Raw genomic sequence first — 25,089 nt, 5'->3', positions numbered from 1 at the left:
TGGCTAGCTTCTTTTCAAGTGTTGAGCTTGTGTCGGGCGCGAAGGAGAGGCCTTCCATTTTCGTTCCTCTGTCTGCCGCTGGCGTCGGACTGAGACAAGCTTAGGGCTCTCGTGGACTGTCGCGCGCGGCGAGCCAGCAAGGCAAAAAAACGCGCGGAAAGCGAGCTCAAGAACGAAGCCTAATTTTCCTCTTTATCTTCTCCTTGCGTCCTCCTTGCGCAGCCCGGTTCCACTTTTTTCGTCCTCCGAAATGGCGTCCTCCACAACGGCTCTTCCGCCAACCTCTCCGTCGGCGCGAGGCCAGGTCGCGGCAACTTCGGTCACCTCTTTCTCGGGTAAACGCCTTTGCTTTGCTTGTCACAGCAGGACCCAGACATCCGAGCACAAATGGGAATCTGCACCCTGGTGCAAGCCGTGGTTTTTTATTGCGTCTTCGCCGTCCTTTTCGCGGGCGTCTGGCGCTCCGACCGCGCTGACGGGTAGAAGATCATCCGCCAGCTGACGGCCTGCGCGCTCAAGTCACGGAAACGCCGCGAGTCCGGCGGGTTTTTTCGGCAAGCCTCATGGCCTCGCTGCTTTGTATGCGCCTGCGTGGCGCTGCGCTCCACCTCACATGGCGTATTGTTGGGTGCGTGTGGACTTACATGTGTATGTAAGAGGAGGCGACTTCCGCTGACGGGTTTGCACATACGAGTCGGTTCACAAAGATACACCAGTTCTCTGGGTGTGTGTGTGTGGTTTCGCTGTGTTCATCACGCAGTGTCACTGCCTGTATGTTGCTCCGTGCGCCTTTCAGCGACTCGGCTTCTCGACATCGGATGCTTCATCCTGCGCGGCAGTGGCCTTCTCGTCGCCGATCCCCTTGCGGTCGGGGGCATCCTCGAGGGCGCCGCGGCCGGGGCTGGCGGTCCGCTGGCGGAGAAGAAAGCAAGTCTAACGGAGAACGGGGCTGACGCGCTGGGAGTTCGCATGCCGCAGGGCGCACTCCTTCTTGATCACACGGCGCCGGGGCTGTGGGGGGTAAGTCGCGAAGCAACGCAGAAGAGAAAAAAGAGCTTGGAATCTTATACAGGGCAGCGAACGAACTGCTGGAAGACGCGGCTGTGGCGGCGGGTGGCGCTCAACTTTCTCGTTCTGAGAGTCCGCCAAGGCCTGAGGGCGGTGACGTCTTGCGGATCCTGCAACCCGAGAAAAACTATGGCGGTATTGGATGACGCGGAGTTGGGAGGGGTCCCTGGGGAGACACACGCACTCCTTCGCGTTTCTGTTGTATCCGTGAATCTTCCCGTCTAGCTTCGCGGCGGTCGCCTCTGTAGTCACTGTCTCCCTACGCGATGCACACGCCGTCCTCTTCAGGGGAAGGCCTCCATCGTTGCCTCGAGTGTCTGCATATATATATGTATGTTTGCGCAGCCGTGCGTCTCCACTGCCCAGGGCCGCCGCTGCGTGTCAGTCGATGTCCATTTTTTGGTTTTCTAACTTTCCGTGCGTCCGCGCCTTCTCCTTGCTGCAGGTGCTTGCAGCGATCGAGCGCATGCAGCCGATGGGGGGCTCCACGGGCGCGGGGTCGACTCCGCGCGCAGACACTGGGCCTTTTGGGGGGAGCGGCCATCCCTCGTACTCGACAGGCGGAGGCGACATGCTGTCGCTGATGATGGACGAAGGCAGCTCTGTGAACGCGTTGTTCCTCTTGAACAGCGCACACATGCAGATGCAACAAGCCGAGCTGAGTATGCTTCAGGGTCTCCCGTGGGAGTCCTTCGCCGGCCGCGTTACCGTCAGCAGCGGCCAACTCGGCGTCTTCACCACGCAGAGCATGAGAGGTGCGTTCGAGCCGTACGCGACTCAGAGGGCTGGATGTGAGCCCAGAGCAAGCCTGCGGCGAAAGGCGAGGAGGGCCGCTGAGGGAGACGCGACGCATAGGGGATGAGGGGCGGAGGGAGGCACAAGAGGCGGCAGCGCAGAGACACGCGTGCGCAGAGGCGGCAACTGGCGTGCTATCTGTCGTCGAGCGTCAAGCCTATTCTAGACACGCGCCTCTACTGTGATCCCCCCCCCCCCCCCCCCCGAGTCGCCGCCCGCGCATGTCTAGCGAGAGCGCGAGCGGAGTCGCCTCCGCCGTGTGTCTGGAGCCTGAGGAACTCTTTTCCGTGGACGCCGAGAGAGAGACACTTTATCTGCTGGCGCGTTATGCGGGCCTTTTTCGCTCTGCAGACGCAACTGAGGCGTGTGAGCGCTCGACGCCGCAGGCGGTGCAGGCGACTGCCTCGTACTGGTACAACCGCGCTTGCGAGCTGACCTGCAGCGAACACCAGGTGAGAAGCGCCGCTGCATGTCTGCGTAATCGCGTCTCGCAAGCTCACTTTCCGCCTGGACACCCGTGTCTGCGCGTGGGCGCCTGCATGCGTTTAGGACGCATATGCGGGTCGGGAGTGTGGTTCGTGCGTGTGGCCTTCAGGTCGGCATCCTCGACGTCTCCGGCGGCCCAGTCGGATGCGTCACCGCCACAGGTATTTCCGAAGAGGGTCAATACGCTGTGTATGTACTGCGGAGCGCGGAGAGCGACGAGATTTGGGCGGTTAAGGTCGATTTCCTCTCGTCGTGAGAGCGCCTTCCCGGCATTGCGAGGCACCTGCGACGGAGTGGACGTTCGGCGCAGAGGTGCGGTCTATCTGGCGTAAAAACTCGGCACGCCAGCGCAGGCCTCCACCGAGGGACGCACAAAGGAGAAATAAGGGAGGGGGATCGCCCGCCGCGCCGGCTGTTTTCGCCGCTCCGGGCGCGGCAAAAACGGATGCTGGGCTGGGGGAAACACCTCGCCGTCGCGGAAGGGCCGTGCGGCCAAGTCGAGGCTCGAGGGCGATGAGCGAGCGAGGAGGAGACTGCAGTCTGTCGCGGGGTCTGAGCGAGCGCGCGGCGCCGCAGCATTGTGGGAGGCAGTTTCATTCTGCAGAAAATTAGACAGCCGTCTTCTCGGATTGCAGGCCAGCGCCAGCCGTCGAGGGGGCGCCAAACTCAACAGCATGACGCTCTCGTCTCTACAGAGGAAGAGATCTGTCCAAGCAGTGGGAAGTTGCGCAACGCGTGGCGTCAGAGTGCTTCACTCGGGCGCACGGAGAGAAAACTGTCGCGCGGCAGCGGGCTACCCGCGCCGCACGGCGACGGCAAGGAAGCGAAGGCCGGGGCCTGAGGCATCGACCGACACTCCGAAGCTGAAGAGAAAAACACGCGAAACAGGCGCCGTGAGGACAAGCGTCGCCGAGGGCCCCTGGGCTTTCTCAGCAAGGCCTGCCTGGGCGCCTTCGCTGCGTGAAAGCCCCGAAGAAACCGGTTCGGGGCGAGGCGTCTAGGAGATTTGCGGGCGGCGAGTCCCGACGCGAATGAGGGCAGGGGGGGGGGGGGGGGGGGGGGGGGGGGAGAGAACTAGACCGAGGCTGCGAGGGAGAGAGAGAAGGGAGAGCCATGTCTCCATGCACTGGACGTGTTCGCATTTCGCATTCATCTTGGTGCATGCGATATCCCTGTGAGATGCCCACGAGAAATTCGCAAACGCTCCCCGCAGCCCGACGACGACGACGCGATGAATCTGCAAAGCGATTAAGCGTGGGAGACGCGGCGCCTTACAGCCGCGCGTGCGACATGGCGCGAGTCCCTTTCTTTATAGGCTCGTTGGATGGGCAAGCGGACATGAGCGGGTTTGTATAGAGGTCTGTGCGTAGCTGCGTAGACGCACGTGTAGGCGATTTTTACCAAAGGCTGTGGACGCGGAGATCGGCGGCGGTGCGCGCGCCGGCGGTCGGCTTCTCCCGCCGACCTGCTCGCGTTCTGTCTCATATATACCTTCATATTTATTTATTTACATAGTGCGGTGTTCTTCGGAGTGCTCGCGGCGTTGTCTACGTGTGAGGCTTCGCTGGTGCGAAGGCCGCTAGGGGTGGACACTGGAATTCTCCGTCCTCGTCTGATTTCTGATAGGCCGGCTCGCGTACGTGTGGCGGCCGACGGGATATGCCTGTCGCAACTTCTTTTGAAAAGTAAAAAAGCAAAACTGCTTCGCTGCTCCCTAAAAGTCGAGTTTTTCCTCGCAGCTCAGCGGTCACGCCACACGCCCTCCTATCGGCTGCGCATCGGCTACAAATATGTATGTGTAGGCGCGCATGCAGAGAGCGCGTATTGAGGAGATAGTATAGATCACAGGCGTGTCGAGGGGCGTATCCAAATCAGGCCGGTTCAGACGCTTCGCGTGATAGCTGAAAAGAAGGGATTTCGTCTCTGCAAGAAGCCGAGAGATCTTTGTCTTTGGTAGGCCAGGGTGAGCGCGACATGTCGCGCACACGACACCTGCCAGGAGCAGAAAGGCCTGCCAGGGGGTCGAAGGGAGTCCCGGCTGTCTCCACGAGTCTATCTGAGCACACCTCCTCTCGCCTCGCCGAGCGCTTTATCTACATTCAGCGCCTACCTTCGCGTTCCTCGTTGCACTTCGCTTTGCTCTCCAAATCTCCACAGGCATCACTTTAGAGTCCGACCCGCGCCGCACACGGTGCCACCCTCTGTGGCCGCGCGAAGGGAGCTTCAGTTTTCCGGCGATAGGAACACCACGAAGTACTGGCTTTTTATCTATGGTCAGTCGGAGGACTCACAGACGGGAGGACCGAGAGAGGCGCATGCGCTCTTTTCGATGGGGTTTTTCATAGTGTGTCATGTTAGAAGCGGCCCGGCTCTCTGCGAGAAGTGACACAGATACTACGAGCCGAAAGGCCTCCTCATCCGGGGACAGCGCGCTGCTTGTCTATCGCGTGGGAACCTCTTGGAAAAGGTTTTTGTCTAGGGAGTCGGCAAATAGCAATTCGCGAGCGAGCGGAAGGGCTACTTGCAAAAATGCGTGTTTGCGTTTACGCGGGTGTCAACAGAAGTCTGGTGACCTGTTTGGCCAGCTGAGCGATCGAGAGCCTTGTGTGATTGCCTGCTCCCTCCGCAGTCTGTTAAATATATATATATATATATATATATATATGGAAAGGTCTATCGCAGCACAGCTCAAACTCATGCAGAATATATGATATATATACAGATATTGCATCGAACGATAGACAGGAAATCAGCACGTTCCATCGGCTACCCACCCGTAAAGAACTGAGCGTCTCGCTTTACAGAACTTCTCATACACCGGAAGTAAACGCCTATGCCGGCGAGGAACGCTCATAAAGGCCCCTTAGCTTATATCCTGCCTGTGGCATTACACACCGGATACATACATGCATAGCTAAATACACCTGCATGGATACATACATACATACATACATACATACATACATACATACATACATACATACATACATACATACATACATACATAATGAGAGCCATCTATGTATTTATACATGTTTGTTATCGTGTTGTCATATGGTCCTGAGTAGGTATGTGTGCCTCTACATGCATGAATCGAAGGCATGTGATGACCGCGTAAATATTCTTGTATGAAGCGAGGCGAGCCATTTCAGTGCATCGATGCTTAACTGAGAGTTTGTTGCAGCAGGAGGGGCTGTATGTCGAGCGCACTCCCCGAGAGAGAGGCACGCGCTTCAGCGAGCGAAAACTTTCAGGCCTCGGACGGCGGACATCGCGAAAGAAAACGGAAGTTTTCAGTCACAGTAAAAGGGAGGGCGACTCGCCGTCGAGGCCAGCGATCACCCGCCGCGTGTCTGGCAAACACCAGAAAAATGCGGACGTGCGCGCGTGCAGATGCGCAACGATGCATGCACATCTTACGGCGGGGTAGACAGGACCTTGCTTCACAAAAGCAGAAGGGCGGAGAAAAGGAAAACGTGACAGATGATTTCGCGACACACAGAAACCGCCAATGTCGGGTTCTTTCTTTTCTTCTCTTCGCGTCGCGCCGGTCTTGGCGGCTCCCTCTCGCCTCGAAAGCAGCCCCGGGGGTCGCCCTCTCTGAGACCTCTCTCGAGTCTCACTCTCCTTTCGGTTGTCGCGAGTTTCCTTTCCTCGAGTTCGAGTGTGTTTGTGAAACAGGGTCTCTCGCGCACCAAATAATCCTAGGAATTAGGAAAATCTGCTATAACGCCTCTGCACATGTCAACAACATGAGCGGCTTCCATCCGCTCACAGCCGGTCAGTCCGTCCCTTGTGCAGCTCCACGATAATTTTCTTCTCCCGACAGAGTCTTTTATTTCCCGCCTTCGCCTTTGCTTCTTCTCCCTGTGTGTTCTCGTGTCCTTTCCTTTGCTTGCCGCTTCTCTCTTTCCTCTTCTGGGGCATGGATGTCTTTTATGTCCTCTCAGTCCCGTTTGCTGCCCTGTTGTGCTTCTCGCTCAGTCGTGCGGCCTGCTAGCAAGTCTCCAGGCGCGTTTGGTCTCCGTGTTTGTTGTCTCCCCTTGCTTCTTTTCTAGTTGTTAGCCACCCTCCTGGGCGCTCTTCGCGGACTCTATTCTTTCGTACAAGCGTGTGTCTAGCTCTGACTCTGCGCCTCTCGCCTGTTCGACTGTTTCGGTCTCCCTTTGCTAGCTTTGCCTGCGCCCTACGTCTTCTTCGTCTGCCGCACGTCCCTTTCATGCTGGGCGCGGTCGCGCGCGCAGAGACAGCGGCGGATTTCGTGCAGGGGGCGCAAGACTCGTTTCCGTCCTCGCGGCTTCCTCCGCGAGGAGTCAGTGTCAATCGTGGTTCCTTTTGTCCTCTTCCCGGCGCGTTTCGTGTCTTTTTGTCTTCGCGGCTCCGTCCAGCCTCTCTCCTTTTCTTCTTTCATCCCGTTCTATCCCGGTTTTCCCCTGTGTGCTCAGCGCTGCCCCCGGAGGCGGGCACCCGCGCGTGGATCTCCGTCTGGCTGACGCTCGGCGCGTTGGTGGCGCTGCTGTCCTCCTTCTCCCTGCGCCTCCTCGCGCGGGCGCGCCGCCGCAGCCCTGGCGCTCACTCGCACAAGTTAGTTGCCCGCCCCGAGGCATCCCCACCCGAAGAAGATGATGAGAGTGAAGACGAGAGCGACGATGACGCGGAGCCCTGCAAGATGGTTCTGTGCGTGCGGCAGGGTAAGCGAGACGCCGACCTGGCATGTGGGCGGGAGGCGCGGCCGCAGGACACTCCGCGCGAGGCGCATGTCCCTTAAACTCGGAATTCGTTTCCTTTCTGTTCCAGATCTCAACATGGGGAAGGGAAAGATCGCCGCCCAGTGCGGGCACGCCACGCTCGGGGCCTACCAGCGCGCCCAGCGCCGCAACGACCGCTTCCTCGACGCCTGGACCGCCTGCGGACAAAAAAAAATCGCCGTGAAGATCAAGGTGCGCGCGGAGAAATGGCTGCGCAGACATGAAAATGACGCAAGTCAGCGAATGCGCGACTGGCGTTACCTGTGTTTGCAGGCGTCGACGGCGTCGCACACGGGGCGCCTCCTCCACTTAAGTCTCTCTCTCTCCTTCGCGCTTCCTAAATATGTATTTGAGTATTTTATATGTGCATACCTACTTATCTATTTACTGACCTTGTGCACACATATAGAGAGGTAGATATTCAGAGGGGGAAACAGACTTCGAGGTATAGATACAATTACGCTTATACCGATGGACACATGTAGATAGTTAGGTAGATTTGGGGACTTGTCGTTCGAGAGCGGACGCCATAGCGTGACTCGCACTGTCGTCTGAGTCTGTATGGCGTCTGACGTGACCGTGTAGAAGCCGGATTGAGAGCCTCTCCCTGGTGTGCTTCTTCGGTTCTCGCAGGATCACGACGAAATGAAGTCTCTCTCAAAGGCAGCCAAGGAGAAGGGCCTCAACGCGTATGCGGTCTGCGACGCGGTGAGTCGATTTGTTTGTCATGCGTGTGTCTGTAGCTCTCTCTCTTTCTCTCTCGCGGGTGTCAGGCTCTCGCCTTTCGCGATGTGTTCGCATGCAGCGAACCAACCGAGGCTGCGGAGTCCAGCTTGCTGAGTCTGTGTTCCCCTCTTGCTCTGGACTCCGCGCTCGGAGGGATCTGAAGGTCGGTTTTTTTCCCTCTTTGGTCTTTTTTCTCAGGGCCGCACGCAAGTTCCTGCAGGATCCTATACGGTCCTCGCCATCGGGCCAGGTGCGTCGCTGTGCGCGAGTCGCGGAGGCTCAAATCTTTTTTAGGCGAAAAGAGTTGACGGTGCAGGCGGCTGCAGATCGGTGGTAGACGATTTTTTCTGCTTTGCGCGGCACATTTGTTGACTTTTTTTTGCAGGCCCCGAAGACCTCATTGACGAAGTCACTGGCCATCTGAAGCTTCTGTGACGCGCCGCGCGTTTCCAGCGCTCTTCCGTCCTCGTTCTTTCTCTTTTGCGTCGCCTTTTTCTGTCTGGCAGCCTCGCCATGCCGAGAAAAAGCTCGCTGCTCCCCACGCTCCGAGGCCTCTTTCGCCTCCCGACTGATGCGCTGCCTTCACAGCCTCGCGTTCAAGCATGTACCATAAATGTGTATATATGTACACATATAAATATCGTAGTATCTGGATAACTATATGTGTTTTCACGTGTATGTGCATGTATATAGATTTGTTAACATGGGAGGTGGCGACGATAGATCTGAGACTCCTCCTGTGTGGGATGGAACGGAGGCGTTTCTGTCTCTTCTTTAAGTGCCGCGGTCACGAAGACTCGCGGACACACGCAGTTTTTTCTAGAGTGCGCAAGGGGGCGTCTCCGTCGCGGGTTCCCCCCCTGTTGTTTTCGGCTGCTGCCTGCTCTCGATTTCGCGGTATCAAAGGGCGAGGCGGCCAGAGTAAATTTCCGGGTGCAGAGAATTCGCGACTCCCACTGGAATACAGCTTGAAAATAGAAGGACGGTTCGCGAGTGAGGACGTGAGTCAGGCTTATGAATCCGTCCTTTGCTTGGTCTCTCCATTGCCTTTGCCTCGCAGACTCCCTTTGTCTACGCGCCTCGGGTTTTGTTTTCCTCTTGTCTCTCTGCGAATGCAGACCTCTTGTCGTTTCTCCGTCCTATCTGCGTGTCTGCCGTCTCTTCGGCGTCTTACTCCCAGTGCCTTTGCTTTTCTACCTTCTCCACGCGTCGCCTCTCCTCCACGGGTGCCTCGAGAGTTCCTGCGTTCTTTTCTCATCTTTGCTGCGCCGGTGTACGTACAGTTGCCGCTTGCGGCGCGGCCGCTTCTGTCTCGAGCCCAGCGTGAAGGCGGCGTCTGAGTCTGCCGCCTCAAGGACGCCCCTTTCGTAATCTATCAATTTTCGAATATTTTCGCTGCAAAACGAGTGGTTTGGCATCCACGCTGCTTCGTTGCACTGGTGCGCACCGGCTCTCCACTTCTAGAGAAGATAACCTGTCAAACGCGATTGCTGCGTCATACACCAAGACGTACGCGTTTGCAGTCCGCTGGCGACCCGCTAGGCTTCCAGTACGCTACCGAGTTCGCTCCAGCCTGTCACGAGTCAGGCAATTCACGTCGAAATGCATATAACCTATCCGTGGATGGACACTATCCTGACAGTTTTCCAAGGCATGCACGCGAATGCCTCGCTCTCTCCAGCAGACGATGGAGAGGACTCGGGTGTACGTACAGCGCCCGCAGGTGCCTCAACCCTACACAGACTGCGACAATTCGGCGAGCGGAAGATAGTCAAACATCAAAGAGTAGGTAGAGCTGAAGAAGCCGCAAGAGCGACACCTGGAGAAACCGCGAGACGGCGCTAAGGCAGGGCGGCAGCCAAGCGAAGACAGACGCGCAGAGGCCCTGCTTCGCGACAGCGTACACACATGCGAACGCCTCGAGGGGTTGACGTGAAAACAAAAGTGAGGAAATTCTAGTGCCAGTTCTCTGTTTCGCGCTCGGAGGAGGGTCTTTGCGACAGAAAATGCCAAACGATGCATGTTTTCTCTGCACCGTCGCCCCCTTTTACTTCGCAACGTCTTCTCTGCGAGCCGCAAAACGCTTGGAGCGAGGACGAGGCAAGTTCCGCTATCTTTCTGTCACCGAGCCCGCAGTTGACACGAGCGAAGCACGATCTCTTTCTTTCCTCCGCGCCGCGATGCGGAGTCGCTTCCATCCTTGCATGCGCATCTGACTCACGGCTCACTCGCAAAACGAGGCGGCGACCTCCTGAGGCCCACGCGCAGCTTCAGGCTCGGTTGTTGAGACTATCGGTTATATATTTTAGACGCTAACTTCCCGGCTAAACATCCTTTTTTTATCCCTGTCTGTCGCTCTTAGTCCCACGTGCCTGTCCGCAAAGAGGACTGGAACTCCGCTACGCGTTCGGTCTCAACTTCACAAAGCAGCCTGCCGCGAGTGTGTGTTGTTTTCTTCGCGTCTTTCTCTCAAGACCACTGCGAAAATGCAGACGCACCGACGGCGAGACTTCGCATGCCGCTGCCTCGTCGCGCGTCGCGGCAGCGAGGCGGCACGAATCTCCTATCGTCTCGCGAGTCGCCGCGCTAAGACGACTCGTAAAGTTTCGTCAGTTCATCCGACACGTTACGCGGCGCAAAGATCCCCAGATCTGTGAAGAGCAGAGAAATCAACTCGGGCTCCGTGTAGTCCAGGTACTCTAGATAGTCCGTCGGAATGGGCATGTTGAGATGAACCTGGAAACAGACGTCGCCGCAAAAAAAGAGGGACAAGAGATGCACGCGCACATACAGGCACGCCCACGCACACCCGTAGCACTGGAAACCAAAAGGAGACGACGAGAAAGCTTCATGCGCGCAGACCTCCGCTCCCCGGTGGCAGCCCGCGCCGGCCTCAAAGAGTGCACAGTCACTCCCGTTCTCACAAGTTCGCGGGTCAAGAGAGAGCGGAAAAAAGATGGATAGCTCTCTGGAGATGTACACGCAGAAATAGACGGAGCGTGCATCGCGATGGGTCGCCTGCGCCAGCGCTTGCCTTCCCACAGCGAGCCGCATGTGTGCCCACGCAGGGAGAGGCAGGGCGCATGCAAGAAAGCAGATCGCGCAGATGCATGTCGACTCGGGACTCTCCGCGTCTGGGAAACGCCTACGTTCTCCGGCTTTGTCGTCTTCGTAAAGACCGCAGAGCGCCGCGAATCGTCGCGCTGGAAAACGTGCATGCGAGTGAATTTACAGGCCTCGCAGGCGACGTAAAATGGCACGCAATGCTGCCGCGCCACCATCGCGATCGTCGCAGTTCCAACCTAAAAAATTGAGAGAATCATGATATGGCGAAAAATGCCGCGACAGCCTCAGCGACATAGAGGGCCAAGCCGTACACAAGCATATATATATATATATATGTGCTTGTAGGAAATTCGGACATGCACACACCAGTCAGACACTACAGATAGATACACAGATAGATAGATAGACATAGATACATATATAGATATAGATATAACCGTACACGCACAGACATAGATACAGATCGGTAGACTGGTATACACAGATATATATATGGATAGATGGATATACACCAGTAGATAGATATAGATAGACATAGATAGATAGATAGCTATGCACAGGTATACCACTGAAGATGAATGGAAACGCAGACATTGGTGTTTACGTGTAAAACGGCCCCTAGGCCACGCTCTATGCGTGGATTTCAGATTACGAGCACGAGTTTTTGGGCTCCTTACGCGGTTCACAATGCCACCGTTTTCCGCGACGGCCTCGGCGCCGACGACGACGAGATCGACTCTCGCCATGAGGCGCCCGATGGAGCAGACCGAAGTCGCGACGACCGGAATGCCTATGGAGTTGATGCTCTCCATCAAGACTTCTCTAAAAGCACGCAAATCCGAGAAGAATGGGCACGTCACAAACACGCAGAACGAACTCGAATGACGTATGCATACGCATATTCATACACATATAAATATACGAATATATGTGTATATGTATATGCATGTGTGTGTATAGAGGCACGTGGCCATCCACAAGTGGCGTATGATATATGTATGTAATTCTTGGATGCAAGAAATTTGCTCGTCATGCATGCGGAAACACTCACTCATACACAGAGGGGCCAATCAGCGTAGGACCGGTCGAAAGCACCCATGAATATGCATATGAACACGGGCAGGTGTTTGCGCGGAAGGAGACGGCCGCTAGGCCCGCGGACGCGCGGGGAGGGAGGGGACAGCAGAGCGACATACACGTCTGCTGTGACAAAGTCCCCTGGCTTTTCTTCGTGGCGCGTGACGATGACAGAAAAGCGTTTTTTGTGCTTTTCCCATGCGTCCTTCAGCAGCTTCTCAACGCACGACGAACGCCCGTGCGTGAGCACGACCATTTGATCTTTCGTAAACATAATCTGACCTGAAAAAACCGAAGAATCGCAAAGCCACGCGCGACTCTGCATCGAAAAGACGCGCACCAGCAGCAGCATCCGGCGCGCCATGGAGCAAAGAGAAACGTGGAGGGAAAGAAATCCAGCCGTCCAGCGACGCGGGCGCATGCAGGGCAATGAACGAAATTTAGAAAATCGAAACGACGCACAGGAGAGAAGAGACGACAAAACCGCGAGATGCAAAGAATGCAAGGCATCGATGTGCTCAACCGGTGATTCGAGAAAGAAGAGATGACACAAGGGCGAAATGCAAAACTTGCAAGGCACTGATGCACTCAAGCGGCGAGTCGAGAAAGAGCGAGAGGCCTCGCAAGCGCCTCTCTGCTTCAAGGGCGACAACGCAAAGAGAACAACGAGCTGTGTGCCTCGTCTCACTGATGTCCGCGATGGTCTGTTTGCTCTGAAGAATGCGCGAGGCGAACTTGGACGACTGAGCGACAAGAAGTTCTCGGAGTTCCTCCAGCGTCTGCGAAGAGAGAAAACGAGTCGCGCACGCAAGAATTCCACAAACTGCGGAACGCAATTCGGACGCATTCAGTCACGAAAGGGCCGGGGCAGCCACGGCGTTTCTACTTCGGATGCCAACGGGCAGACTTCACGCGGTCTCAGTCTCGCAGGGCGGCAGCCGCACTGCGTCTCGAAGGCCTCCAGAGGAGCGTAAGGCGCGCAGACGAAGCCTCTCTTGTCAGGCATCGAGAAACCCCAAGTAAACACCACACAAGAACATAAGAAAGATAATCGAGTTAACCTGGTACCCTTCTAGGCATAGCCTCACCGAGCGCACCAGAAACCTCGAAGAGGCGCTTCACGTTGCGGCAGGTCGCCGCAGCTTCTTCCCTCAACTGTCGGCCCCCTTGGTTCCCCCCCCCTCCCGGAAGTGTGCTGTGAAGGGCGATCCCTTCGTGGCGGCGTGCGGCTGCGAGGCTGCTGCGGCGGCTGGGTCTCCGCCTCGAGAGCCGACCGCTGCCGCTCCATACGGAGCGGCGTCTGTCTCACAATGTCTGGGCGGCGCTGGTGGTGGCGGAGGCCGAACTGCTGGTACAGCAGACAGGCTGACCGCAGGGGCAGCGTCGTGAGGCGCTGCACAAAGCAGAGAAAAAAAAACCGCAGAGTGTGCGTCGTTTGCCCCAGATTCACGCGAGAGGCACCTGGGAAGCGGGCCAAATGGCTTGAGCAAAGAGTTTGCACCTCGACAGCAGACCTCACCTTAATACTCGTCAGTTGGCTCACGTAGAGCAAGACGTCACGGCGCCTCGCGTAGACCTCCAGCGCGTCGCTGGCCGCCCGCAGGTGAACAAAAAGCTGGAAAACTGACGTCGCCCGCGACCTGGAGACGCCAGAGAGGAAAAAACAACGCCACTACTGGGACTCAAATCAGATGGCGCCCTCCCGCCGAAAACCACGCGCGCATCAGCGTGCTTGCATCACTCATACACGTGCTGAATAGTGTAAATATCGTCCAGAAATGGCATACAGCAGGCTGCACTTTTGCGGCAGAGGTGTGTCTGGAAAGATGACTCTGCGCGGTCTCACGTTCTCGCAATCGTGCCGAGGGCGTGAACCGCGGCCAGCGCGAGGTCGTTTTGCTCAGAGGTGAAGCATCTCCAAAAAGCATCGATGACTTGCAACTTGAGCGGGGCGTATGCGGCAAAGTCCCGGCGCGCGCGCTGGGTGTCTCCTCCTTCGCTATCGGCGCAGCTCGCGCCCTCTGGGTCGCGGGGTTCTTCAGACGAGGCTCCGCCGCCGAGATCGAGTCTGTTCAAGTAGACCGGCGCTGCCGCCAGCCCGTCGCAGCCCTCTGCACTCCGCGCCTTACTCGCCGCCGACAGGCCGTTCAGCTGCGGAGGGTCTTCGCCAGCTGCAGCCGCAGGAGGCGCCGGATAGCTCTCGCGCGGCATCGTCGTCCGCCGCGGGCAGAAAGAACAACCGCAAAGTCAGATGAAAACGCAGGAACACAGCAGGCGTGTTCCACGCCGAAAGACGAAAGGAAAAGACAGAAGAAACAAGAGAGAAGAAAGAAGACGCCAGACGGGGACTAGCACGGCGTCTGCGCCTGCGACTTCTCACGAGAGAGCCAAGAGACGAACCGAAAACAAAGCGAGAACGCAAACAAACTGAAAAAGCGAGAAAGCGAACCCGAAACCCTTCAAGAGACGCGACATCCAGGCCTTACAGGCACAAGAGAGTGCCGTTGAGAAAAAAGAAAACGAAAAGAACGATGAGGCAACAAAAACGAAGAACGGAAGCTCGCGAAAACAACGCCGAGAAGCGGCAACAAACAGACGGATAAGGAGACGAAGGAACGAAACCCTGATGCGGAGAGTGCGACAATGGAAACAAAACGAGACGCGAGGAAGGAAACGAGAGACGACACGGGCGTGAGCCACGCCGACGAGAGAGATGAAGACTGCAAGTTCAGCGCCAGACGAGTCAGGAGCACGACGAAAGCGCCGCCGAAGCGCAGAGAAAGAGCGGTTTAGGCATCCAGGAGCGAGCCAGGCTTGAACAGGTTTTCAAAGGTCTGCGGAGAGGGTGAATGGGAGACGAGAAAGGAAAATGTCGAGCGTTTCACGCCTTTTGCGGCGAGTCAAAAGAGAGGAGACTTTCTCGGGAGCCGAAGGCGCCGGCAGTCCGCACCCAGCCTGTGCGCACGACGGAAGCGAACGCGATTTCACGCAAGAGCGAAGCACCCGACGAAAAACTAGGCGGCGCCGCGAACGAATGAAAACCGAGGGAATGTCTCTTCTAAACGGCAAATTGAGGAGAGACGGGTGCCACGTGTGTGTGTGTGTGTCGAGACGAAAAAAATAGGAAAAAAAAATCGCGGTCCCTGCAAACCAAACTGGAAGTTGAGAACTGCAGCAACGCAGTCAGGCAGCATTTGGTGAGATGAGTGAAAATCAAAGAAGTCTGCATGTCAGTCCGCAGATCACGCTTGACTGCGCGCCGCTACTCTGGGGTGAGAGTTGGGATGATTCGTACCGCTGAAAACAGAATTTGCACGCGAACTCGCGCGCTTCTGAGGAAGTGAACTCGATGAAGGATGGAAGCCTGAAAAGGAAGACGAAGGCGACGCCCAGTCACTGTCTCTTCCCGGCGTAGACAGGTGAGAGTGAGGGGCGCTACTCAAGCGTGGGCGCAGGACTTGGAGACAGCGAAGTCGTCGGCGCGAAATCGCTCCGGAGGCATGCCATTTTGTTCCCTAAAAAAAGTGAAGCGAGCCCTCCACGGACGCGGCCTCGAGTCTCGCGCGCTGCGAGGCCGCGGCAGAAGAAAAAAAGGGAGGAAACGAAGGGCTAGAGTGCAGTCGAGGTGCCGAAAAGGGCGAACGGGGGAGAGAGACAGACGGCACACGACGCGTACGAGTAGAGGAAAGACGAGAAAAAGAAAAAACGACGTGAGACGGCGAGCAGACAAACGGTGAGCCAGCAGGAGAGGAGACGACGGCGCAAAGCGCAGCGCAACCGGCGAAAAACGCAGATCGCGAGGAAGACAACGAGGCGCAAGAAGAAAACGAGGAGATTGACCGAAGAGAAAACTTTGGAAGAACTGGAGACGAAACGCGAGAGAAGTCGCGCAGCGAAGAGAAGACCGCTCCGCCGGCGACAGGCGCCCGAGCGAAGTTGAAAAGAAAAGAGAAAGACGGCGAGGAAGACACAGGAAACTGGAAAGGAGAAGGGAGAAGAGACAGCCGAAATGCAATCGACGACAACCCGATCCTGAAAATGCAACGCATAGCATGCGCCGGCGACCAGCGGCCCGCCTCTCTCTCTCTGCTTCGCTGGAAAGAGAAACGATTAAAAGAGAGATTTCTGCGAAAAAGAAGCTTAGATCGCTTAAACAGAAAGAAATCCTTCACAAAAAGTCTCGCGCTAACAGAAAATGCCTCCCGTCTCCGCTGGACATTCAAGAAGAAGGAAGGGCCCCTGCTCATTGGCTGAGTGCGTAAAAGCGCAGTGTGTGTCGTCTCTTCCGCTCGCGATCGTGGAGAAAAAAAGTGAAAAAGCACAATGAAACTCATCGACCTCGAGGAGTGCCTGTGTCCTCGAAACAATGCAGGAAATGGGTCTGGGAAAGACTCCTCGATTTCGCGACGAACTCGCTTGTCTCGCGTCTGTGAGCCGCGTCGCGGTTCGCGCTGGCGGGACGGAGGAAATGTAAAAATCAAGCGAACGCGTGGGTGTTTATCCCCCTCCGCCTGAACTTTGATGTGAATGAGGACCGCTGTCTGCGGTGTGATGCGTTTGGTCGCAAAAGGGCGATCGATGCTCCTCCGCAGAGAGTCCCGCGATCGGTATCACGCGGAGACAGGGTTGGGGATAGATTTGCGAAATCTGGTGAATTGTTCTTTTCATGCACAACAGCTTTACATACCATGTATCAATATAACAAAGATAATCAGGGTAATCTGGTATCCTCCTTGGCATAACGTTGAAACCAAGGATATGCATAGGGATGAAAATTAATAAGATACTACCTAAGAAGACTACAAACCAGATGCTCAAATATACACTGGCTGATGCGCTCGCAGAATCCCCAGAAAGAACTTGAAAGTGACACATCGCAAACAAACAGAGCCGACAGCCTGCAAGATGGCCGTTCCGTATCCGAGAATCTGGATATATACAATTTATATAACATGTACATAGTGTATGTACATGATATATATGTTCATACGTTACATATATATACGTATAGAGATATATGTATACTGTGAGCTTTCCTACGCCTTATCCAGCAGTGGAGACAAAGAAAAAAAGCCTTTTTGCTCCTTCCCTTGGCGGCGATCGACCGCTGTGTCTGATCCCCTAGAGGTCAGTGCCTGTAGGCACCGAGATGCCTGACTACAGGCTGATTTCTGAAATGGAAGAGTGTAGAGCATGAAATCCCGGTTTTTCACCTCACTCGCGGCTGGCCATGTACCTCCGCCTCCAGAGCAGAGCTCGAGTAACGCGAAAAACTCCGAGTTTTCGTGGTCGCCTTTGCTTCGCCATTATTAGGGCAGCAGCACGTTAGCTATTCCCACGGTGACAGGAAGCGTACTCCAATTTTTCCCATTTTTTTTGGCGGATTTCGCGAACCTGACAGTTCTAGGACCCCGATTCTGCGCCCAGCGTTTCGTTCGACACTCATAACAGCTGTGCGTGAAGCGAGCAATTTGTGGAAAAAAAACTACACTCGTGGCGTGAGTCGTGCTACGCGCCAACTTCAAGGCTGCGAGCACGCATGCGACCCACATTGCCCCGTGTCTCTGTTTTTGGAAATTGCGGCTCTTTTCGCTATCGTGCCGCGAACAAAACTGCTCCACGCAGAAGCGGAAATCTTCCCAAATTGTTGGGTTTGCAGCAACAACCGCCACCCGGGGCGGTCTCCGCCGGCAAGCGCCGCGACCAGCATGCGTTCGCTTCGGAGACGCTGGCGAGGCGCCGGGCGCGCCGAGAGAAAGCGAGTGAATTGACAACAAACGAGAGGTTTCAATCGAGGAGTTGCGCAGGATCGCAGGGCGAAGGACGCCCATTCACGTTTAAAGGCGAGCGGCGCAACTAAGGTCGCGCGGAGCGACGAGCCGCGCCACAAAGAGTCCCCTCGAAGCCGAAGCTGCTTCATTCTCTCTCGTGATATCAAAGAGATATCCAAGTCTAACTCTAAAGCCTAAAGCTGTAACGCGTTCGCCGTTTTTCAGATCCTCTGAAGAAAGAAGGCGTCCGCAGAACGACCTGAGACAAACTGCCGCTTCACAAGTCTCTGAACTCGAACGCCCTCACCCATTCCTTCACTGCCCCTGGGATCTTCAGCGAGTCCAGCGTCTGCCGGTATCTGAAAGGAACACGGAAACTAGAAAACACGCGCACTCGAATGGACGCCAAGTTGGGACAACCGGGATCTAACGGCCGTGATGGCATACGTGTACCCACATGTATGTATGTATGTATGTATGTATGTATGTATATATATATATATATATATATATACATCAATATATATACACATGGAGAGAGAGTTGTACGTATGTATATACATATATATGCATACGTGCAAACGAATGAACCAAACCCACCGAGAGAGACACGCGCCTTGACCGACAGACGTAGATCGGGACGCAGTCTCCCCACCCATCCACACCTACATACACATATATGTATATATGTGTGTTTGCGTGTTTACAGAGAGAGCGGCGTAGCGTGTTACATGGCCAGGCGCAATGCCACAAGTATACGCGAGGAGATCTGCGTGAAAGCCTGAGTCTGTCTCTCGTAGAGGGTGGAAACAGCTCGTTTTTTAAGGATACTTACGCTGTATGATCAGGAAATTTGCAGGGAACAAAGGTGCCGGAGGGATCCGCGGCGATGCCTGTGAGGCCGACGGTCTGCAGCGAGTAGCTGCACGGGTGCAGCACGCCGAGGTCAACCAGACGCAGAAACGCGCGACGCAGGCCCTTAAGGAAACAACAGACACGAAAATCTCTCCAAAAATAAGCGGCTCACGCTGCAGGAAGACATGTGCATAGATATAGATATAGATATACGGATACAGATATATAGAAACAATTAAGATATACAGATAGAGAGAGAGAGGTATCGGCATAGATAGTTACATGCATATATAGATACATACAGATATGTATAGATACATACATAAATGCGTAGATTCAGATAGATAGATAGATATAGATATAGATATAGATATAGATATAGATATAGATATAGATATAGATATAGATATAGATATAGATATAGATATAGATATAGATATAGATATAGATATAGATATAGATATAGATATAGATATAGATATAGATATAGATATAGATAGATATGTGTCCGTGTTTATAAACGCGAAAACGAGAGGTTGTCGAGGGACGATAGTGAAAAAAAAAAAACAAAAGACAGTCCGTCCCGGACGTATAAGCGCGTATAAACTTGTATACATGTATGTGAGCAGGGAGAAAGCCTCTATATTCATCAGCAAGTGCGCGGAAGTGAGGCGCGAGACGGCGTCGCAGGCGGCCAGGTTACCTCAGCACTGGGCTGCTGAAGTTTGAAATCGAGGTCTGCGTAGAGGAAGGCGATTTGTTCGACGACGGCGTGGAAGGTCTTCGGGGCGCGCTTGTGCGCATGCAGCCGTGTCATCGCCCCGAGAACCAGGTGCTCCGAGAGGCTCAACTCAGAAAAGACGGTCGTCTGCAAGCAGAAACGCAGAAGACGCCGAAAATGCCGAAAACTTTGGAGGCTTACACCTGGCGGGCACGCAAGGAGAGCGGCTCTCGAGGGACTTTGCCGAGTCGAAGACGGGGGCAGCGCATGGGCCGCCGAACAAGACGCAGACGTCGCCACGCCCTCACGCGACAGCGTCATCATCCTTTAGGAAAAAGAAACTCAGACAGTCTAGGCGTCTGCATCATGCGGCTCGGACCTCCGCTGTCTTCTCTCTTCGTTCTCTTCCCGTGCTCGCATTCTACGCTTCGCATCGCGCCTCCGGACTTCTCTGGCAATCTTGGTTCAGTCGTGTCCCTCGTTTTTCTCTCCCTCTGAGTACACAGTATCGCTCTATCTCCGTGCTTCGCTTTCCTGCTCTCATCTATTACCACACTTTTGGCCCCGTTCTGTTTGCTCTTTTTCTCTTCTCTCCTCGCACGCGGTACTGCCGCGGCGCCCGCAATCTGCGCTGTCGGTTAACTAGAGGACTTTTGCGTGCTCCCTGCGTTCTTAAGACTCTGGGCTCGAGTCTGTCGGTTGGCGCAGGCGGTGCGTCTGCACGTGCGCTGTGGCCGCGGCTTCTTCGTTCTGTCTCCTCTGGGCTTCTGTCCTCCTCGCCGCTGTCGAGGGTTTAGTTCCCCCACCTTCCTGTCTCTGAGCAGGCCGCCGAAGAGTATCTCGAACTCCGTTCTTCCCTCCTCGGCTTCGCGGCTTCGGCGCTGCAGCAGCGACCCGCGGGCGTCTCCCCCTGTCAGCGGCGAGCGAAAGGGCGAGTCGCGCGCGGGCATGCCCTCCTCCTCGCGGGGTCTGCGTCGCTTTTTAGGCGTTCCGTGATGCTCCGCATGCATCGAAGGAAGGGCGGCTTCTTCTACCGTCCCGCGCTTCTGAGCAGAGACTGGCGAGAGCTCGAGCGGGGAGGCGAAGGCGGGCGACGCAGGCGAGCCAACGGAGAGTGGCGACGCGCCCTGCTCGCGGTACGGGCTCAGAGGCGGGCTCAGGGGCGGGCTCAGGGGCGGGCTCAGGGGCGGGCTCAGGAGCGGCGCCTTGGAGGCGCTTCTCGCGAAGACGGCGGCGTCCAGCGCCTTTTGCAACGACAGCGAGAGCGAGAGAAGGCCGTCAACGATCTCCACGAAAAACCAACGCGCGCCGCGACCCAGCGCAAAGTTCCTAAAAAAGACTTCCTGCACGCAGCACGTCCACAGGACACGGGGACGTGAGTGCATGCACAACAGCCCACACGAGTTCATCATCAGAAAAAAAAACATACCCTCCTTTTTTTTTCCTCTCCCCCGAACGGGTCGTCTTCTAGCCACCGGACCCGACCCTCAGACGGACAGAGCCTCATTCGCGAGCGCCCCTCTCGATTCGTTTCGTCGAGTAATACATTCTCTCCCCCGCGCAAGCGTGCGTCTCCCCTCCCTCTCTGCCGCGGCGTTTTCCTCTCCCCTGCCTTCTGTGCCGCCGGCAACGCAGGCCCGTCCCCCTTTTGCCTGTTTTCTGGCGGCGGGCTCCGCCTACTTGGAACCGCGGCGAGGCGAATTCCTCCGCGACGGCAGCCTGGAAGGCGCGCGCGAAGAGCTTCGCAGCTCTCCGGTCCTCCTCTGTCGGTTCCCACAGCGGCTGCAGGAGGAGCTCCTCGAAGACCGTCGACGCCACGCAGGCCGGCGTCCGCGGCGCCAGCCCGCCGCTGTCGCGGCTCTTCGTCTCGCAGGTCACCTCCCCGCCATCCTCTGTAGCGGCGGCAAGGTCTTCCTCCTCGTCTTCGTGCAGAGGCGCGGCGTCGCCGTCGCCCGCCGCCGCGGCCGCGCGCCTCAGCAGCTTCCGGCTGCACGACCCCCCGGCGTCCTGCTTCGCGGTGGCAGGTAGCCTCAGCGTGCCGTAGAAGTTTCGCTCGGCGCGGGTCGCGGCCTGCGCGGCGCGTAGGAGGTCTTTGGCGCGGAGGCGCAAGAGGCGCTGGGCGAGGAAGGCGGAGAAGGCGGGCAGCGCGTTGGGACCGGCGACGTAAAGCGTCTGCAGCGAGAAGCGGCTGCGAATGCGCTTCTCCATGTGCTGGGTGATGTCGAGGACCGCGGAGACGCAGACGGTGCAGATTTGCAGGTCGCTGCCGTGCTGCAAGTCAAAGAGGTTGTATAGCAGCTGCTGCCGGCGGCGCTCGCCGCCCGCGTCGAGGCAGCAGAGCTCAAATCGGTCCAAGACAATGACGACGGCGCGACCAAAGAGCGAGCAGCTGTCCTCCAAGATGAGCCGCAGCGTGTCAGACAGCTCCTCGACCGACGCCGAGGGCGAGGGGAGCTTCTGGCAGCGCAAGTCTCGCGCGAGCTGCGAGACGATCGCGTACAGCAGCGACGCGTCGTCACGGTACAGCGGACACGAGAGCCGAATCACAAGAAGATCCGGCAGCAGCGAGGTGCCCGCCGCAGACGCCAGCGCAGAGGCCGCGTGCGCCGCGGAACTCGCCGATGACGCAGGCAGCGCGGGGCGGAGCGGAGACGAGATGCACGACGACGAGGACGGGCCGCTGCGAGGCAACGGGGACGACGCGGCAGACGCGGACTTCCGGGAGTCACGGCGACTCCGGTCCTCCTCCGCCTTCGTTTCCTCGCGCCTCAGGTGTACGTACACCTGGTGCTCGCGCTGCTCACGCGCGAGCTTCTGCACGGTGTTCAGTGCGAGTTCGAGGGCGGCGGTTTTCCCCGAGCCCGGCGGGCCCAGCAGCAGCACACTGGTTTTCTCCTTGAGCTGAAGGCAGCAGCTCAACTTCCGCGTCAGTTCGGCAGCCACAGCCTCCACAGAGTGCGGCGCAGGCGCTTGCCGGCGGTCCTCGGGGGGCGCCTGAACCTCCGGCGATGCGGCCTTCTGCGGCGAAGACCCCGAGGAGACGACTTGCTTCCACCGCTGCAGAGGCGACGAGGAGGCCTGGAGAGACGCATCCAGCCGGCTGAGACCAGGAGGAAGGGCGGCAGCCGAGTATGGCGACCCAGCGGATGCGGAGGAGGCGGCGCCGCGGCCCTCGCCAGGCCCCTGGCGCTTCGGCGCCCCCGCCTCCGACCCCGCCGCGCCCGACGCGGAGACAGGACACAGGAAGGCCGGGAGCGACAGGGGCGTGTGCAGCCAGCCGCGGCAGGCGAGAAGCAGGCGCCGACGCAGGAGACCGTGAAGATGCGAGAGAACGAAGGAGCCGTCTGAGAAGCGCAGAGACAAGACTTCGCTCAGCGGAAGCGGGCCGCATCTAGGGTCGGACGAGCAAGCGTCGCCCTCAGAGGCCCCAGATGCCACAGACACACGGCGCGGAGGCATTGCGGAGGAGAAGGGCGCCGACGGCGACGGCCGCCGGGCTCGAGGCGACGTAATCGGCATCCTGAGAGACGCGCAAAGCAAGCAAGAACGAGAGTTGTGCGCCGGTGACGAGAGTCAATTCAGGCAGACGAGGGAGGAGAGTCCCCCCTGGTTAGGAGGGAGGGAAAAGGGGAGAGAAAGAAATCAGACGAGCGCAGAAGCCGCAAGGCCTCGCTGTGCAAGAAAACGCCTGTAGACAAGGGCGAGAGAGCGGAGGAACCCCGGTCAAAAAATTACCGAAAACCGGAGGAAGCGCAGAGGCACGCAAAGCGCCCCGCGGCCAGAAAAGGGGGGTAAAAAAAAGAAAAACGCAAGGTCTGCAGAGGGGGGTTTGAACAAGACGCCAAAGCGGTTAATGTAGCAGGCAATAGAAGCACAGCGCAGGCGCAGACAACCCCAGTCATACGGGCGTATTCAACCGTAGAAGGAAAGACAACCAGTCCAGACAGGTCTGGGACTAGAAGGGAGGACGACGAGATGTGGAGACGGAAGAAACAGGGGAAGACGAGGCTGCGGAACTTCGATTACGATTATTCTGGCGTTAGCAGGGGGGGCAAGAAGCCAGCCTCTGAGAGAAGACCTCAGGTAGGGAGTGTGCGACGCCATAGCTGCACGTCGATGGGAAAAGCGTCGACTCGTGGGACTGAAAGCCGCCGAGAAGCTCGATTTCTTCATATCATGTTTACCTGCGCGTGTGCTTCTCTCGCTTTCCCTCCTCGGAAGATATGACCACGTGTGTAAGGTCGCATGTGGTGTATGTACCGTTGCACGGAGGAAGCGAGCTTGCGAACGGTGCTCAAAATAGTTTCCGGCAGAAAACGCGTTGTGGCGCGGCTGAAGAACGAAGCAGAGAGCAGAGACATCGCTTTCCGCGTTTATGTCTGCGCGCGTAAGCGCTTTCTCGCAAGGCCTTGCGCATGCGGCAACCTTAGTCTCCGCGGGCGCCGCGCCCGGAGACACGCCAGCGTCGAAGTCGGAAAGAAAACCGAGCGAAATGAGCAGACGGAGGGCCCCTAAAGAAAACGAAGAGGCGGCACTTTGGGAAATAGAAAAGGAACTGATGAGTGGCGGAGCAACTTTTAAGGGCCGCAAGGGGAAATTCAAGCCCAAGCGCGACCCGACCACAGCGGGAGCCCATACACCCGGGGGAAAACATCTGATCTGGCGTCAGATGAGCGAAGACATGACCCGTTGGAAAAGGGAGCTTTTCTGAGGTAGACTCTTTCACGCATATGCGGCGCTGCGTTGTGTGAACTGCTTAGGCAGCTAGAAGTGTTGGATTTCACTGACACGGTAGTCATGTTTGCTTGGAAGCTAGAGGGCGGAATCGCTGATACACGAACTAGAGAGGAGCGCGAGACGGGGCGCACGCAGGCGACGTCAGCAAAGAGGCTTCGCCCAATGACAACGCGGCCACACAGAAGCACGTTCTGTGTCTGCAACTTGGTACGATGCTGATCTCTGCACGCCGCTCTACAGAGCGCCTGTAGGCGTGCTCTCAGCAGACTGCAAGAGTCGCTTTGACCGCAGAATACCGCTATGCCCGCAGGCGTGCCGCACGATCTCTTTCGCGTGCAAGTGCCTTCACCCAATGTGACACTCACAGGGCTCCAGCTGACTGCGTATATGAGTTCTGCGACGTCTGTATGTATGCAGGGAAAACCTCGACTAGATTTGAACGCCTCTTACATTTAAATGCCTCTCAGGCTTAGATCCGTCTCAAATGTAAAGCTCTGAGCCCGCTATGAGCTGCAAGTGTTTGCGGTGGAGTCCAGCAGTCACGCGGACTCGCAGCGCAGCCTGCCTGCAGTGAGTCGAGCCGCTGTCAAACGTGGAGAAAGCCCAGAGTCTGCATACGGTAACCGGCGCATCACGCGGGACCTGTAGGTTCTGTGACTTCTGTTCTGTAGAAGGGTGCGCAGCAGACGTAGGGAGAAAGAAAAGCGCGGCAAAGCGACGTGTGTGCGAGACGTCACGAATGCGCCGGCATGTGCGCCGTGGAGGAGCCCTGGCCTCTGCAGCCAAGGACGCATGAACCTCTGCGACACACCAAGGTTCGGCGCTCTGCTTCGCGCGCCGCCGCAGCGCCCCGTCGACATGCAGCCAGAAAACGAGAAAAAATGCCAAAAGCGTAGGGTGCGCAAGGCGCCAGTTTGCGAGCCAACACCTCGGATGAAACGGAACGGCAAGAATGGCACGGCGGGCGCCTCCCTGGAGGCGCGCAAGCCTTGGAGGACGAAAACGAAGGCGGATGCGGCGGGCGCGGAGTCCGGAGATC

General features: G+C 57.0%; 4 protein-coding genes across 4 annotated transcripts; 2 read left to right on the top strand and 2 right to left on the bottom strand.

Annotated features, from left to right (window-relative positions):
* Window positions 1-250: 250 nt before the first annotated feature.
* Window positions 251-2,605, top strand: BESB_016390 (uncharacterized protein; the record flags this gene model as incomplete). The annotated part of the gene is made up of 5 exons (XM_029360354.1): window positions 251-335; window positions 761-1,020; window positions 1,514-1,823; window positions 2,215-2,315; window positions 2,459-2,605. 5 exons carry the CDS (start codon window positions 251-253, stop codon window positions 2,603-2,605), a joined length of 903 nt encoding a protein of 300 aa, XP_029216330.1.
* Window positions 2,606-7,018: 4,413 nt separating this feature from the next.
* On the top strand, window positions 7,019-8,258 carry BESB_016380 (putative peptidyl-tRNA hydrolase; the record flags this gene model as incomplete). Its single annotated transcript, XM_029360353.1, has 5 exons — window positions 7,019-7,040; window positions 7,147-7,289; window positions 7,731-7,805; window positions 8,022-8,073; window positions 8,209-8,258. The coding sequence occupies 5 exons, from the start codon at window positions 7,019-7,021 to the stop codon at window positions 8,256-8,258; spliced, it is 342 nt and encodes a 113-aa protein (XP_029216329.1).
* Window positions 8,259-10,409: 2,151 nt separating this feature from the next.
* On the bottom strand, window positions 10,410-14,177 carry BESB_016370 (putative eukaryotic initiation factor-2B, alpha subunit; the record flags this gene model as incomplete). Its single annotated transcript, XM_029360352.1, has 8 exons — window positions 10,410-10,559; window positions 10,973-11,125; window positions 11,567-11,711; window positions 12,086-12,248; window positions 12,655-12,745; window positions 13,276-13,359; window positions 13,486-13,606; window positions 13,813-14,177. The coding sequence occupies 8 exons, from the start codon at window positions 14,175-14,177 to the stop codon at window positions 10,410-10,412; spliced, it is 1,272 nt and encodes a 423-aa protein (XP_029216328.1).
* A 3,837-nt stretch (window positions 14,178-18,014) lies between these two features.
* On the bottom strand, window positions 18,015-22,832 carry BESB_016360 (uncharacterized protein; the record flags this gene model as incomplete). Its single annotated transcript, XM_029360351.1, has 5 exons — window positions 18,015-18,096; window positions 18,573-18,715; window positions 19,296-19,460; window positions 20,120-20,656; window positions 20,994-22,832. The coding sequence occupies 5 exons, from the start codon at window positions 22,830-22,832 to the stop codon at window positions 18,015-18,017; spliced, it is 2,766 nt and encodes a 921-aa protein (XP_029216327.1).
* Window positions 22,833-25,089: the final 2,257 nt, after the last annotated feature.

Source organism: Besnoitia besnoiti, chromosome X (assembly GCF_002563875.1).
Source record: "Besnoitia besnoiti strain Bb-Ger1 chromosome X, whole genome shotgun sequence".
Taxonomy (NCBI): Eukaryota; Apicomplexa; class Conoidasida; order Eucoccidiorida; family Sarcocystidae; genus Besnoitia; species Besnoitia besnoiti.
The sequence above is the reverse complement of the archived record's forward strand: the minus strand, read 5'-3'. Positions and strand labels throughout refer to the sequence as shown.